At 40.5% G+C, this 17,509-nt stretch overlaps 1 protein-coding gene across 1 annotated transcript; it reads right to left on the bottom strand.

The window, feature by feature from the left end:
• Positions 1-61: 61 nt before the first annotated feature.
• Positions 62-14,835, bottom strand: tonsl (tonsoku-like, DNA repair protein). The gene is made up of 28 exons (XM_058089907.1): positions 14,545-14,835; positions 14,388-14,483; positions 13,672-13,814; positions 13,423-13,603; positions 13,225-13,354; positions 12,534-12,705; positions 12,338-12,452; positions 11,826-11,971; positions 11,597-11,749; positions 11,392-11,517; positions 9,759-9,963; positions 8,673-8,728; positions 8,493-8,582; positions 7,295-7,367; positions 7,048-7,211; positions 6,844-6,967; positions 6,124-6,368; positions 4,786-5,242; positions 4,507-4,709; positions 3,718-3,824; positions 3,481-3,637; positions 3,325-3,403; positions 2,948-3,255; positions 2,524-2,695; positions 2,263-2,438; positions 1,928-2,001; positions 1,370-1,503; positions 62-1,282 (listed from the first exon to the last, which is right to left on the bottom strand). The coding sequence occupies exons 1-28, from the start codon at positions 14,567-14,569 to the stop codon at positions 1,083-1,085; spliced, it is 4,311 nt and encodes a 1,436-aa protein (XP_057945890.1). The 5' UTR covers positions 14,570-14,835; the 3' UTR covers positions 62-1,082.
• Positions 14,836-17,509: the final 2,674 nt, after the last annotated feature.

Here is a 17,509-nt window from a genome sequence, read left to right on the forward strand (position 1 = left end):
ATGCAAATAATCACTTCAGGAAGGTAAGTAATTTTATGTACATTTACTAGAGGTGTGGTGTTTATTATAGAAGAGACATTTATTAACTTACAATTTTTTTGTACCACTAATAATGTAGTTCTATGCAAATAACCACTTCACTTCAGGAGGATGATGTAATTTTAAGCACATTCACATTTATTAGAGGTGAGGTGTTTATTAGAGTGGATGCCTTTATTTTCTTTCTTACAAAAATGTATTTTTAAAAAACATTTATCCACTAATAATGTAGTTCTATGCAAATAACCAATTCACTTCATGAGGATGATGTCATTTTAAGCACATTTGCATTCATTAGAGGTGAGGTGTTTATTAGAGAGGGAGCCTTTATTTTCTTACTTGCAAAAATGTATTTCATGTTTCACCATTGGTGTATTTTTTGTGTGCAAATCACATCACCTGAGGACTGGCACGCAATTTTAAGTGTATCAGCAGGCCGTATTTTGTCTGATTTGAAAACAATAATAATTATATAATAATTGCTATTATGATGTACTAATGTAAATAAGCTAAAGCAAATATTAAATACAGTAACTACAGAAATAACAACCTCGGAGAAAGGGCTTTTTTTTACTGCAGCATGTATTTGAGTTTTTTTTTTTTTACTAAGATCACAATGCACTCAGCAATTAAGTGAGGCACTTTGTCTATTAAAATGGAGAACTCTATTTGAAGAACTACAGTAAATAATGTAAATTCTGTATTAAATAAAAATATTAGTTCTTTACAATAACAAACCTTGACTAGTACATTTATTTTTTTTCTTTAAGGACAAATACGAAGCTAACAAAATGCCTTTATACAGCTTTCAAGACCTTACATAAACACATAAATAAGTTGAACGAAGCATACAAACTATGTACACAAAAGTGTCTCAACTAATATTTTTCTTTACTAGATTATGATGGTAATAATGTGTGCATTCTGGCTTAAATTGTATACTTAAAAGTTAAAGTATTAATATTTTTTTTATGTGTGACATAAAATGCAACTGCAGATTTGACATGATTCCCAAACAAAGATCTGCCACGGTCGCTAAAGCATCACAAGGAGGCCACAGTGGTGAGCAGGCATGCTGCCTTTCTGTCTACAAAATACCCATTAGGCTGACTGTTGGTCCACGTCTGCTTTAGGGTTTCCCGGTCCAGCTTGTTGAGGCCCTGAGAGCAAAGACGGAGATCTCGGACGAGCTCTGACAAACCGTCCAAGTCTTCCACTCCTAAAGGCCCTGACACCTGGCAACCTGAGGATAGCACAACAAACACTGGACTCTTTTCCCTCCTCCAATAAAAAAAAGATGTTGTATTTAAAATCGTACATGTACACATACCTTGAAGGTTTAGAAGGGTTAGAGGTCGACACGCCTCTCGGAGGGCGTTCAGGATGCTGTGAAATCCAGCTGAGGTGATGGAGGGGTTTCCTGATAGGTTCAAATTCACTAGAGTGGGACATGTTGGCAGGCACCTAAAAATGAAGGGGAAAAAAGAGACTAAATAAGAAATATTAGAGCAAGAAAATTGAGAAAAAGTCAGAGTACAGGTATAAATATTTTTTTAAATATATTTTTTAAGCTCTGTAACTACAATAATTTTTGAAAATAAATATATTTAGGAAAATTATATATAAATATAAATGCATTTATGAAAAAATATTAAGGGATGACAAATAATTATATGACAAATAAAGTCTGCAACTTAAGAAAACTAAATATTGGAAGAGTACAGTTACAAAATTAATACAAATAATTATTTAATTAAATTGAAATAAATAACAATTGTCATATGAATATAATTAATTTTTAATTAGTAAAACTGTAAAAACTATATACCATCTATTTAAGAAAATATACATTGAATATTATCACCAAACCACAACAACACAAACTAACCTGGCCAAAGTGGCTGCACTGGTGTCTGTTAACCCATTAGCGGCCAAACTGAGGTGGCTTAATGAGCAATCATCCTATTAGGGAGAGAAAAACGTGCACATACATATATTTACATACAAATGCACACACACAATACAAACACAATGGAGACTCACGGGGGACCATCACAATATAAAGCCATATGGTGCTCCTAATATTTTGGCTACTTTATTTAGCTACTGGAGTCCCATTGTTCTAGAAGACATATTAGATGTTTTTTTTCAGAATTGTGCAGCCCGCATGTCAATAAAAAATGTGCCTTATAATCTTTGTAAAGGCACAATATTTGCATATACCTGTGACAGAAGGCTGGCGAGGTGTTCCAGTGCCGGGTAATCAGCAGGCCCCTTGCGTACTGCAGACAGGTCCAAGTGTGTGAGAGTGTGTAGGGGGAGAGTTTTCAACACCAGCTCAAAGCCGGTGGAGCCCAGTGGGTTGTGGGATAGACACACTGACTTCAAGTGGCCCGTCCCTGAAAGATAATCAAGATTTCCTCCACATATTGTCCATCTGTGAGACACTATACTGCAGAACTAAAAACTATATTTCTTTCTGACCTGTGAGGGCGCTGGCGAGCAGCATTCGATGTTGCTGCAGGAAGCGAGAAGTGAGGTCACAGCCACGCAGAGACAGTTTGGCCAGCAGCGGGCAAGAGGACAGCAGGCAGGACAGAGATTCTGATATATTGTCACCGAGTGGATTCAGGCTGAGGTCTAACTCCTTCAGATACTGTCAAGAAACAGAAACATGGAGCTGAACTTCCCGAAGCTGGGAGATCAAAATTAAGTGAGGTTTTGTAGGTAAATTACACAACAATTACAACGGAATGAGTCTTGGTATAATGAGTAATAATCATGGAGTAATATTGTACAAAAAACTAATAAAATGGCTAATTTTCTGGCTAAAGTTCTTCAACTACGACTATGCAATCCTAATTTTACTTAACAAAAGTTTTTTGTTTTTTTTTTAATAATGCTTTACCGGAAATGCAGGCTGGTTGAGTCCCTTTAAAGTGCTGGCTGCCTTCTGGAGCCCCTCCCCTGTGACCCGATTGGATGAAATGTCCAGCAGAGCGAGCCGGGGAATGGTGGCAACGGTGGTGATCAGCTCGACAAGAAGGTTATCATGAAGGCGGTTGCCTGAAAGGCGCAGTTCGGTGAGGCTGGCCTGCAGTTTGAGGGCACGGAGGAGGGCGGCTAGGGCGGGCGGTGCCAAGCCGAGGCCGCACACCAACACGGAGGAGTTGCCGTCCTGCACCTCACACAGATGGGTGACGTGTTTATTCTCCTCTGCATGGGAACACATATAGTAAATATTAATTTGATACATTTGTGTGTGTGTGTGTGTAGAATGCTCACCTACTGCCAGGCTAAGGCACGCCTTCTTGTAGCGCTCGGGAAGAGGGGGGAGGTCCCAGGAAGACACCTCCGCCAACACCTGTAATATTGTGCACTGAAGCCCAACTTTTCCATAATGTTCTTAGGACATGAAGACAATAAGAAAAGGGTCCAAACCTCCTCGTTGGTATGCAGAACAGTCAGGAGCAAGTCATGTGGGGACAGCAGTGCGCCCTCTTTCTGCAGAGAGAGGCGAGGCAGGAGGCCACACTTGTGGTAGTAACGCTGGGCTGCCTGATGGCAGAGCCATGACACGGTGCATGAGTCTGCCTCGCTATAATGAGCGTCATTATCATGATTTAGACTGAAGATATAAACAACACGGAAGCTCTATTACATCTCGAGTGATCAAACCTCTGTGGAACCGGGATGAGGAAGACATCATCCTGAACTCTGACCCTCATCCTTATAGGTGGAGGCAGTGATGCTGGGATGGAGACAGCTGGCGTCTGAGTCAGAGGCTGAAAAGGACACAAAAATGTAAAAATAAAAAAAATGTCCACTTCTTCGAGGAAGACAATATAGCATATATTGAAGATTATCACATACTACAGTATTAATTGGCCCTGTACCCTAGAAACCGCCCATGAATGATACGGCCGAAATGATACTGTGTCAAAGCCTAGGGCAGTGATACTGATAAAATATAGAGTTTAACCATGTCCAGTATCAGCCCCCGTAGCTGTCCACTCCGAGCGCACTACTCTGGTATCGTGCCCGTGAAACAACCAATCAGAGAACAGCACAGTGATTAGTGCCTAGTGCTTCTCCAGTCACCAAAAAACCCAAACTTGATTAATGGAACTTTAATTGTCAGACATTGATAAGATAAGACTGTTGACAAAATATTATTGTTGAAATATTTTTGCAATTATTGTGTTTACACTGTTTAGATATAATACATGTAATAAACTGAACATTTTCTGGAATCAAAATGGTCTTTTGATTAAATAGTATGTGATAATAAGCTCGTGATGAAATAGTATGTGACCTTCGGTCGACCTTCGGTCTAGGGCTGATACTGACACTTGGGGGCATGACACCTGGCCTGATACCAGACAAACCATGTGATAACCTATAATTAAATCATCTCAACTGCAAGGAAAATGAATGAGAGTACAATGCATTTTCTTGTGTTCTGACCTGCATGTGTGTTTGATGAGGTGGTGGAGGTGTTTCTGGCCTCGTTTCATCATCTGTCAGGGTGGGGCTATGAGACCTGTTGATCTCTCGCCTCCCCAATCGGACCATACCCGGCATTTGTGTCATTTTCACCTGGTGAGGCTTCAATGAGTTATTCTTTCTCATAGAGAGTCCTCTGCTGCTAGACGGCAGAACTGCAGGACCTGAAAAAAATGTTTTAATTAAAAAGGTAAGAAATATAGATGAAGAAAGTGTAGATAAAGAAAGTTGAAATGTTACTCCTGCAAGATGTCTGAGAGTTGGCCCCCCTGGCAGTTAAAGGCAGAACATCATCTCGTGCACCATTCTGTTGAACTTGAAGCTTCCTCTTCTTCTTGGGTTGACACTGCTGTAAATCATCCTCCAGCCAGTCGTCCACCAGATACTCCTCCTCGGGAACCAGAGCTGATTTGCTGCTGCATGAAAGGCCCCGGGGACTGGAGAAGTGAGGCTGTGAGACGCCCTGCAGGAGAGTTTTAGCACTGCCCAACCCTCTGATGGCGCTGTGGTACTCCGCTTGGGTAAAGACAGATCCTGTGGAGGGATCCCTGACAGTTTCCCGACTTGAGCCGACGTCCTTGTTTGGGATTGTATTATTTTGGCTTGGAGCTGCTGGTATGGAGGTTCTTGGGCGGGCTGGACGAAGGGGACTGACAGGGCTGTCGGAGTCGCTGTCTTGTGAAGAGCTGCTCTTATTCTGAAAAATAGATCCAAATCTTCTGAATACTGGACTTCCTGAAATAGCGTGCAGGGGACTTATTTGTTTATTTTATTCTAGAGGAGGGCGGCACGGTGGTGGAGTGGTTAGCATGCAGACCTCACAGCTAGGAGACCAGGGTTCAATTCCGCCCTCGGCCAGCTCTGTGTGGAGTTTGCATGTTCTCCCCGTGCATGTGTGGGTTTTCTCCGGGTACTCCGGTTTCCTCCCACATTCCAAAAACATGCTAGGTTAATTGGTGACTCCAAATTGTCCATAGGTATGAATGTGAGTGTGAATGGTTGTTTGTCTATATGTGCCCTGTGATTGGCTGGCGACCAGTCCAGGGTGTACCCCGCCTCTCGCCCAAAGCTGGGACAGCTTGGATAAGCTCCAGCACCCCCTGCGACCCTCACCCTTGTGAGGAAAAAGCGGTAGAAAATGAATGAATGAATGAATGTGTGTCCTTTTACTTTACCTGGCAACTAATTGAATTGAACTAAGTGACGACCTACAGCAAGATTGTTTAAACTGTGAGCAGATTACTGTCATATAGAGGATCTTTGACTCTATAGATATATTATTAGATGCTGCACAGATTTGCTTGCCACCTATGACACAAAGCTAAGATGTGGATGATTTAGTCAGATAGCTACTTATATACTACTGCTTATATATACAACTTTGACTACCATAAACATATTGCTTCTGTTTTAATTAATGAGTGCATCTATAAATACAGTATATTAGCCATTTGGGGAGGTATTAAAATGTACAGTGGCTGCTCGCATTGACATTATATACAAACCAGAAGAATAGTGAGCTTAGTTTTCTGCATGACAAAGGCCTCTATTTAAGCAAACAGTCAGTATAGACAGTACCGTATAGACAAGGGTAGCCTCTGTGTCTCTAGCTCGGGGACGCTGAGATGAGCCACTGAGCTGCCGCCGTTTAATGCTTGCGGACACTGCCGTGTTCACCCCAGACCTCTCGGTGGTCCCAGGCCAGTCTTGACTGGAGGCACCCCCCCCATCTGAGGATGTAAGGGGCTCAGAATTCTCTGCGTCAAACAGTTGGCTGTCCTGAAGTGCATCAAAAGGTTTGGGTGGGGCAGCAGCAATGTGGACTGCAGAGGGAAATAGATACAATATTATGTAAAAAAATATGTTAATTGATTGGAAAAGAATAGGATTCAAGCTTTAATAAACTAAATATTTTCATAGTTTGATGCAATGTGTCAAGGCGTCATTTAGTAAAAGAGTCTTCTTCAAGAACAATCTGACATTTATTAAACACGTATGTTTTTAATTGTATCCATAAACTTAAAAAAATTACTAATTTCGGCTTCTGTAGCATTAGTCGGTATAAACATTGCCCACCCTTCCTCTGGCTTCATCTTCTTCTCGAGAATTTATTGTTTTTAGGAGCGGCGCTATGATACACCGAAACAAAAAGCTCATTCCGATGATAAATAAATCATAAATGATGTGCGACTTCTATGCATTTTCCTCTCCATGATGCATTTTTTGATTGATGTAACTTATACAAACAAGAGACTCTTAATCTGGAAACTACGAAATACTCATATACTGTATACTTGCCTCCTCCTGCAAATGCCTTCTTCAGCAGTCGCTCCGTAGCAGCACATTCCTGCCTGGCTTCATGGTCCAATTCTTTGCTGTACATCCTCTGCCACTGACGGAGTGTGTCCAGTGCAGTCTCACCCTGATGGATAGAAAATATTATGAGACTGATAAACACCAGCATGTATGACAGTATTTCCGATGGTGCACATACTGACAGACCTTAGAGTTACGGAGGTTAACAGAGGCCCCTCGTTCAACCAGGAGCCTGGCTACTGTAAAATTGCCGCACGCCAGGGCGTCGTGAAGAGGAGTTACCCCCTCACACAAGGGGCCGCCCGGGTCATTGATGTTCGCACCTCGTTCTAGCAGCACAACTACAATATCTGGATGAAATCAAGTGAAGAAAGAGTGAATCAATGATCTTCACTGAAAATGAAACTTTGTTTAATGAGTTTAAATCTGTTACCATGGTGACCGTGGTTGCAGGCCTCATGTAGCGGAGACCAGCCACAGTAGTCCCTGGGGTTTATTGGGTGACCCTGACAACATAAACATAATAGCTCAAATACAAATATAAATACAGTAAATGTAACATCTGTTGTAGGAATTACAGTATTTGTACATAATATTAATAATATATACTGTACATATATCAGATCCCTGTTATTCTTAAAAACATGTATAATGGCTGGCAACCAGGCTGCACGGTGATGAGTGTTTAGCATACAAGGCACACAGCTAGGAGACCTGGGTTCGATTTCCCCCTCAGGCATCTCTGTGAGGAGTTTGCATGTTCTCCCCGTGCAGGCGTGTTAGTTTAATTGGCGACTCCAAATTGTCCATAGGTATGAATGTGAGTGTGAATGGTTGTTTGTCTATATGTGCCCTGTGATTGGCTGGCGACCAGTCCAGGGTGTACCCCGCCTCACGCCTAAAAGACAGCTGGGATAGGCTTCAGCACGCCTGTGACCCTCGTGAGAAAATGGATGTATGGATGGCTGCAACCATAAAAAGACAGATAAATTTTATTCATTGCATTACATGTTTTAGTGTATTAACGAATGTGCAACAAAGCAAGCACGCTTCTCTGTTATGATGGCAAATGGAAGCACACTGGCGCATCCCCACACAATCATACAGAGTTTGCCCTTCTTTTACAACTTCATTCTGACCTGAACACATCAACAGCAGTACAATTCCAACACTGTACTATATGTATCTCCAACTCACGTACTTCCTCGTTATCATTACAAGAACATGAGTTACATTCAGGGACACTCCAAACGGTTTTGTAATGCAATTGTGTGTGTAAATAAAGAGGAAGATAAAGAAAAACGTTAAGTTCTTCATATGTACACTTTGCGACATTAACGTTGGCTGGAAAATTCAACAAGTACATTTACGTGATGTCTTTGAACACGTCATTGCTCATAATAACAGGGTTTACTGTGATACAAATGCTGCTAATATTAAATAGACTCATGTTTTGATAGACTCACGTTTTTTTTTAGCTTGATTGAGATTTTTCATGTCACATGTACACACCTTAATCCTAATAAACACTCAGTCATTTGTGATGTTTACAAAATAAACGTCATTGGCCAATGTATGACAAATTATGGTGGCATTTTATGATTTTTTCCAATGTATCCAATTTGACCCACCTGCTCCACCAGATACTGGACCTGCCTCAAGTTCCCGTCGATGCACGCCCTGTGGAGGGACGTCTCACCCTTCTCATTCCTCTTGTTCCACTGCAGCAGGAAAAAAAAAGAAGTTGGGCTTTAACAACAAATGTGTGAGACATAGTTCATCATCAAACTTAACATCTGCTACTCTCTTACCCGTACCACTTTCCTCCTTCCTGACACCATCTTGTCATATCCTTCCAGGTCGTCATCTAGAAACAACAGGCGTTGATTTTATGTTATGGTAATGGTTTTATTTTATTTGAACATTCATACAAGTTACAATGAAATTGACAGTGTGCATAGCACAGAGTAGAGATGTCACAACATTAAAACATGACAAGATTTCTCATTCAGAATAAAATGTGTCAGGGGAACAAGGCCAAGGACGATAATAAATTTATTTACAGTAAACCTCGGATATATCGGTTTCAATTGTTCCCACTGGTTTTGTCCGATATAAGCGAAATCCGTTATATGCGTATACCGGAAAATGTCCGTTTTATGCATATATCGGATTTATATCCGTATATGCGTAAATCGGATTTTATCCGTTATAAAAAGGCACTTCCTTGACTATGTTTCCAATGTACCTGGACGTGCAGGCAACGCTGCAAACGCTGCAAATGACGTCGTATAGCGGCCTGTCACGATTCGGCGAATCGGAGCGCCACGCAGCCATTCGATATATGCGAGGGAAATTTAATGGAAATGCATTGGAACGGGACTGGAGATTTTGTCCGAAATAGGCGAAATCCGTTATAAAAAATCCGATATATGCAATGAATTTTTATTGGAAATGCATTACAGAAAAATTGGTTCTTTTTTATCTGTCCGTTGTGAGCGAATTTCCGATATATCCGAGGTTTACTGTATTAATCACACAAATGAAAAATGAACTTTGCCATGAGAATGTATGTCTCTTTTCCTCGTCTCAGGCAGGAAGAGGTTTTCACTCTGTGCATTAGTTCCAGCACCTTGACTCTTTGCCTTGGTGGCTGTAGGCGGGGCCATTAGCCTACACACAGAGTGCAGCAGAGTGTAATGTAGTAGAAATTATACTAGCAGACTGAAATATATTGTTAAATATATTTTTCAATGTACTTTTCTTAAAAGTAAACTTAAAATTTCATATCAAATTTTTCGTCTCATAGGCCCAATCTTGACTTCTCATCTCGTGAGTGTCTCTTGACACCTCTAGTAAGGAGTGTAGGCTGTAAGACAAACAGCTATCACACCTACCTGAGTCAGAGAGAACAACATCACTATCATCCAGAGGTTCACTGTTGTCCACCCCCTCCTCTTGCTCTTCCTCCTCCTCCCCGTCACTGTCATGTGGATTCAAGCTCTCTGACGCACACAGCTCCAGCAATTTGGCTTCAATGTCATCGACGTTGGCTGAGCCACTTCGCCTCTGAGCTGCCAGCCATAGCCTCAATACACGCTTCTGTACAGGAGTGAGGTGGGCTAATTAATGGCTTGCCACAACATTAGGTACACCTATACAATACAAGAGTAATTCATTCATTCATTCATTTTCTGCCGCTTTTTCCTTTGGAATATTCTTAGGTTATTTAGATATTTTAAACACATAATGCAAATGAATTATAATATATACTGTATTTTAACCATGTTAGTATATTTTAAATATATAAGAAAAAAATATTGTAATATATCTATATCTTTACAGTACTGTCATCTGTATGTAAATCTCAATCTCTGCTTGTTTGTTTCTTTCATCTTTTTCCTGATTACAGAGTCGCTTTTTTAAATCAGCATAGTGATTTGGCTTGAGACCTTTATATTGCGGATGCCCTTCCTGATGAATACCGATTGTGCTTAATAGAAGAGATTCGAACCCAGGGGCATCTGCTCCAAAGTCCAGAACGCTAACCACTACACCACGGCGGGTTTGTAATTCTTAATCTCTGCAGTATATGAAAAATAAGAACACAGTTTATGTATGTTACAAATATAAGTCAGAAAGGGATGACTATTTATTCATTCTGCTCGTGGCTTCTTCTGGCTGTTACCATGGCAACATAGGTCCTAAAAGAGTTTGTGGATGCCTATTTTTATTTGGGATTGACATAATGATTGCAATGGTCCATATTGGCTTTCTTGTCAGTATCCTATTTATAAATAAACAAATGTTTGTGCAAAATAAGACAATCACTGCAGTATGCAATGTACGTTATAGAGAAAGTACAATTTTAAACATTTTTAAGGAATTGTTGCCAATAACACTGCTACTATCAACAAGTATGACAGGTTCAAATTAATAAATGAACAAATAAGAATCAAATTAAATAATGCCGGCCATGGTACAATTTGGAAAGTTGCACATTTCTATGTGGCACAAACATCCATAACAAAGTGTAAAAATTATAACCTGGGCTCATTCAGCATGTCATGCATGAACACAGCATGAATGAAACACATTAGATAAGGAGTATTAAAAGGACAACGCTTTACTCTCCCATTACCCTAACCTACACTTCATTTCAAATTGCATATTCCAAATCCAAAGAAAAAACTTTAAGCTAGCAAGCTTATCGCTGTGTGTAGCACAACAAGGGCAGAAAAACCAATAGCGATCATTTTTTTATGCCAATATCGGACGATAATATTGGTCGGCCAATATCAGACATCTTTAGTAATAACTGTGCACTACTGGCTGCAACCAGTAGAGGCACTGTCGATTCAGTCTTAACTAGAATGGCCTCTAAAGCATCAGTTGAGGGAAGTTGAGCTACATTTATAATATTGCAACTCTTCTAATCAGCATTATTGTGCTCAATATGGCATCGAAACAGGAGCTCAGCACATTCAGAGAGAGATTCACCCATCCCCTCACACACATATATCTACTTACTTGCAGTGTGGCCCGTCCACATGTTTCAGCACAACGTCGGGCCGCACAGAAGCTTTTCTCCTGATCCTCAAAGGTAGCACCACTCTCCTCCTGAGCTGCTGCAATGTTTAGCCAGGTGCTACATTCCTGACACACACACACACACACAATAAATCAAAGTTGACAGTGTTTTTCCACACATCACCAGTCCTGTAAATCTGATTACCTCGGCCGGGCTGCCCTGCCGTAATGCCAGCTCCTGCTTGTAGTGCAGCACCGCTTCACTGTGCCGACGCAGGTCAGTGAAGGTCGCGGCCAGAGACACATGGATGACCGCCAGCTCGCGTGCGGGCTTCCCCAATGCCTCAGCACCTGTGAGCTAATCCGGATAGATGAACGACATGTGAAATGTGCATTGATAGATTACATTTAAATGTAATTAAGTGAAAAATCACCTGGGCTTGATATGCATCCACAGCTTTGTGGAAGCAGCCAACCTTACAGTAGAGATCTCCAAGTTGTTCAGCCAAACCCACGGCCTCATGGGAGTTGCTTCTCTGATTCTCCCCCAGATCCTCTTCTAACTTAAAACCCTGGTCGGCTATACATTGATGAAAGAAAAAAACAAACTTAATAATCACTATCAAAATGCACTGTGCAAAAGATCTTACATACACCACTAGCTTTGTTGTTTAATGAGTGAGTAATGGAACACAACAGAATTACACAGAAAAAACACACCGAAGTGTGATGCATGAGAAGCAGAAGAGTTCATTGAATGATGGTGAGAATCTGGATAAAGGTGTGGATACAGATGTAACAGTCCAATCCTGGGAATATAAATGTTTGAAATGTTTCACTCTATGTGAATCTGTACAATGAATCGGTTTCGCATTCTGAAATGAGTGACCAAAAATATTGAACCTTTTCATGATATTCTCATTTGTATATAAGTGGGCTCTTTTACCGTATTTAAAAGCTTTCTTTGCTGCCTGCCTGTCCACAAGCTGCTGGGAACCCAATACCAGAGCCTTTTTCAGAGAGCGTCTTGCAGCCACAAAATCACCCAAAGAAAGCTGGACCTGTGGGTGGAAAAGAAAAAAAAATCACTGACTTTGCCACCTCATTTTAGTCAGCAAATCCCAGCCCTCCCATGTTGCCACCTTGCCAATGCAATGGAAGCACTCGCTCTCGCTGAACTTGTCCTTCATTTTGCGGGCGCACTCTTTGGCCTGCTCCAGGCAACGCACAGCATTGGAGTGTTGGCCATTGCGGAAGAAGATGTTGCCAAGGTTGAAGTTGGCACGGTAGAGATCTTCCAAGAGCATGCTCTTCCTATTTGGAGTAAAATTTGAACGGTACAGTGAACACTTGACCCAACTCAATTTTCAGTTTACACTTTAAAAGGGAAATATGGTTAAAATGGATCAATCTTTTTGTTTTGTTTAAAGTGTCCATCCATCCATTCATTTTATACACCGCTTATCCTCACAAGGGTCATGGGCATGCTGGAGACTATCCCAGCTGTCTTCGGGTGAGAGGCGGGGTACACCCTGGACTGGTCGCCAGTGTGTGTGCATGCAATTATGCACATATTATTGTGACTTTACCCACTGGGGCTAGACATTTTTCACATGTTCTATTATACGAAAGAATGAAAGCATGCATTTCCACTACACAGTACTGTGATGGTTCAGGACAGTTATCCACACAGACTACTTTAAAAGCCCTGCGGCATTGAATGCATCAGTTAAAATGCTAATTAAGCAAAAAATTAATGAAAGTGTCATGAATGAATTGAAGATAAAACATACATTATATTCATATTATATGCACCATTTGGACACTTCTTACTCTGCGATGAAGACGCTGCGTCGAATGAACTCGCTGCAGCGCTTGGGCTCCCCCAGGTGGTCACAAACCAAACCGAGATTGAGGAAGAGTCGAGCTTTCATCTCATTAATCTCTCGCTCTGGCACTGTGCCTTTAATCAACAGAAAGTTTTAAAAAGTTTAACAAAAAAATAAGTTAAAAAAAAGTACATCTTCATACCTATTAGATCATCTGCAATGGCCAAGCTCTTCCTGAAGGCATCTTCTGCTTGTTCTAGACTTTCCCTCGAGTGGTCCGATTCGTAGCGGAAGAGGTAGGTTCGGCCGATAGTGGCCAGCGCTCTCTGCTCCTCAGCGTGGTCGCTGACAGAACGGGCCAGGTCCAGGTGACAGCGCTGATGCTGGACACACACAACATGTTATGTTTATTGTTTATTTTAATGTGTAGTCTTATAGCAGATTCACTCACTTTCAAGGCTGCCTCAATGTTCCCCAACTCTGCATAGCACTCTCCTATCTTACGATTGGCCACAGCTCGTCCGATAACATCGTTTAAAACTTCAGAGAGCGCCAACTCCTGCCGGTGCTCCTCAATGGCGGCCTCATAGTTACCTATCAAATAGACAAATACAAGAAAAGTCATTTTCTGGAGAATGCCCTTGCTATAGACTGACATGTTCATTGTTTCTAATTTATTTATGGTAAATCCAAACTTTTCATGACAATAACAATATACTGTATTACACAGTGCCCCGCAACTGTGTGATTTCACTGGGAATTAGGGCTGAAATCAGATTCCTGACCATATTTTTTTTTCTTTAGCTAGTTTTTGGCCTATGTCAAGAGGTAGCTCTTTTAAAATTCCAGGAATTTTTATTCTGGATTCAACTTCCTTGTTCCTGGGTAAAATTCCTGCATTGGAACGGGCAAAAGATGCTCTCTGGGGTCACTGGGGCATCCTGGAGTTTATACCAACTCTGTTTACATGTCAATCATTTCAGGGTAACGGTACCAAAGAGCTGGATAATTATCAATATTGTACTGGATCCAGAATGTGACGCTTTAATTTGAAATGAAATACAAATCAATAAACAGTACAGATGTGTGTTGTTAAAATTACTCTCTCCAGTATTTTCTTTATGACTGTGCGATGATGGATAAAAAGAAACACTAAAAAGAACTTACCATTTCTTGATAGCAGCTCTCCGAGCTGATTGCAGATGTTAGCCTCCTCTCTTATGTTGCTGCTGTTTTGGGCTTTGTCTTTGGCCTTCTGAAGCACTAAAACCACAACGATCACAAGCGATCAACAATCACTATAAGGTCAAATTACAATACTTACGTTTTATTTCCCGTGAAAAGCTCATCTTCGAGGTCAAAAAAACAAAAGCTGGCTTGTTCGTGGACTGCTAGTGAAGCGCGCTTCACTCAAGCTGTTGCTGAGACACAAGTGCTGACTGGCGAACAGAATCACGCACGTTTATACTAAACTGTTACTTAGAGGCACGATTATTAGTCTACTTTGGTTGTTGGCGTCATTTATATGGCCGATCGCGGGCTTTAACTTGTATTAAACGGCATAATTTCAGTTGATGATCTTTTCTTCCTGTTAAGGAACATTAGAAAGCCCCGCCAGGGCTGGCGTTAACTACACCAAACAGAGCCCTACAGTTTGACTGAAAGGTACACGATCCACTCAACCTGCAGCGATAGAAATGTAATAATTCAAGTAGTCTAAATATATCCACCCAGCAAGGATTTATTATAACAATTATCAGATTATATGTCATTTTTTTAAAACATCAACATACTTGCAGAAAACGATTGTAAGTCTACATATAGAGAAAAGTGGTACATTGCAGAAGCGAGTTTTGATTGGTTATGGCATACCACGTGACACAGACGGCGCTTCCTCATAGCAACAATATTATTCAGTTCTTCGGCGTCATGGCCCAGCGACATTTCTAATGTCTTTGTTGTATTTATTATTTATTCGGGTGATATGAAACACTAGAGAACAGAGTTTCAAACAAGCAAATGTTGCTCTTTTTTAAAACAGAAGAGGTCAGAGTTCCCCACATTCATTTTCAAAGTATACTACATGACGTGCAATGAACAATGCGGTGTGGTGTGGTTTTTGAACCGATAATCGTTTTTGTATTGACTCTTGGATATTGTAAACATACATAGTAAGTAAATAAATTAATTAAAAAATATATTATTATTTTTTAAAATATTGGTCGGCTGATATCATTTTAATAAATGATTTAATAAATGATTTTAATATATGATTATTAGATATTGCTTTGTGACACTCAGGTTTCCTCCCACATTCCAAAAACATGCTAGGTTAATTGGCAACTCCAAATTGTCCATAGGTATGAATGTGAGTGTGAATGGTTGTTTGTCTATATGTGCCCTGTGATTGGCTGGCGACCAGTCCAGGGTGTACCCCGCCTCACGCCCAAAATCAGCTGGGATAGACTTCAGCATACCCTGCGACCTTAAATGGGTCAATCAATCCAGAAAATGCCCCTATGTACCAAGAACAAAATATATGATTAAAGGTTCACCAAAAAAGACCAAAACATGTGTAGGAATTAGTGTACTGTAAGTGTGATTAAGCTGAGGGCAATGTCACATTAGGGCAGCAAAGACAGCTGCACAAACAAAGCCTAATATTACTTACACCAATTTTCAGCCTGACGTCCATGGAGCTAACCCAAATTCGTGATCTTATAATCCAACCGTCTGTGTGTTTAAAAAAAAAAAAGATAAATAAATAAATGCTGCGATGACGTCAGCACTGTGACACTTTTCAATTGGTGTATCTGGAGGCAAAAGACGCTGTGACTAACAGTGATCTAGTCTCCTGCGTGGTCTAATGCTGGAGTTCTTAACCTTTTTCTACCTTTTTGCAGTCTTTATCAAAGTGGCAAAGCTGTCCAGTATGTTTAGTTCCGTCGCCGCAACATATTATATTATGCGTACAGTAAGTAAAAAGCACCATGTTAATTGTTAATGTTGTTGTGTTTTAAAGAAATCACTATTTAGTTTTATTAAGATTAGAATCTTCATTGCTTTGTTCTGGGACTTACTTCTCCATAACTTTCACTACATGTTTGGCGTAAAGCTTAAAGGAAAACTGCACTTTTTGGGGAATTTTTCCCATATTCCCCAATCCTTATGTGAGACTTGAACACACGTCTTTCTTTTTTCTGTGTGTTATAAAGATATAAGAAATGCTAAAAAGAGGTAGCTAGGAATGTTCAGGAAAATTCAACAACATGGAAAAGCATACCAGAGTATTCAAGAGTCAAATTGCGTGTTGAATACGCAAAATATGTACATGTTGGCAGGTCTGTGCTAAAATGAACCTGACAGTCCACTCCTCGATGGATAGTTTAACAAAGCCTTATTTCTATAAACTACTTGTAGTCACTCACTCTGTTAATAGATTTATTAATTATTGATTAAACTGTTATTTTTATAATATTATTTTGTAGGCATCAACCAATAAGTTTCTCTCAAATCTACTTGTATAAGACACTCAGTTAATAAATAAATTCATTCATTCATTCATTCATTTTCTACCACTTTTCCTCAAGAGGTTCGCGGGGGGTGTACACCCTAGACTGGTCGCCAGCCAATCACAGGGCACATATAGACAAACAACCATTCACACTCACATTCATACCTATGGACAATTTGGAGTCACCAATTAACCTAGCATGTTTTTGGAATGTGGGAGGAAACCGGAGTACCCGGAGAAAACCCATGCATGCACGGGGAGAACATGCAAACTCCACACAGAGATGGCCGAGGGTGGAATTGAACCCTGGTCTCCTAGCTGTGAGGTCTGCGCGCTAACCACTCATCCGCCGTGCAGCCTAATCAATAAATTTGTCAATAAAACAGTTTTAGAACATTTTCATAGCTTTTTCCTCATAATAGTCCAGCCTTATTTATTGTAATATTTAAACATTTGTTTCTTGCAAAATTCAGACTTTATTTTGTCATAACATTGTAACTTTTTTCTCGCTTTTGTCGGCTTTAAAAAAATAAAAATGTATCATGTTATTATTGAAACACTGTGAATTTTGTGATTTAGTGCAAAAACACAAAAACAATAACCTTTGTTCAATGAGAATAATGCATCATATCTACAGCATTTTCTCATGCGAGGATGGCTAGGAGTTAAAAAACCTTTCACATCAGCATCAACCCCCCCCCCCCCCCCCCCTCTCTACATCTACCTTCCATCCCCATCCCCTCTCACCAACCTGTGTGAGTGTGCATCTCTAAAG

Source organism: Doryrhamphus excisus, chromosome 13, assembly GCF_030265055.1.
Source record: "Doryrhamphus excisus isolate RoL2022-K1 chromosome 13, RoL_Dexc_1.0, whole genome shotgun sequence".
NCBI lineage: Eukaryota > Metazoa > Chordata > Actinopteri > Syngnathiformes > Syngnathidae > Doryrhamphus > Doryrhamphus excisus.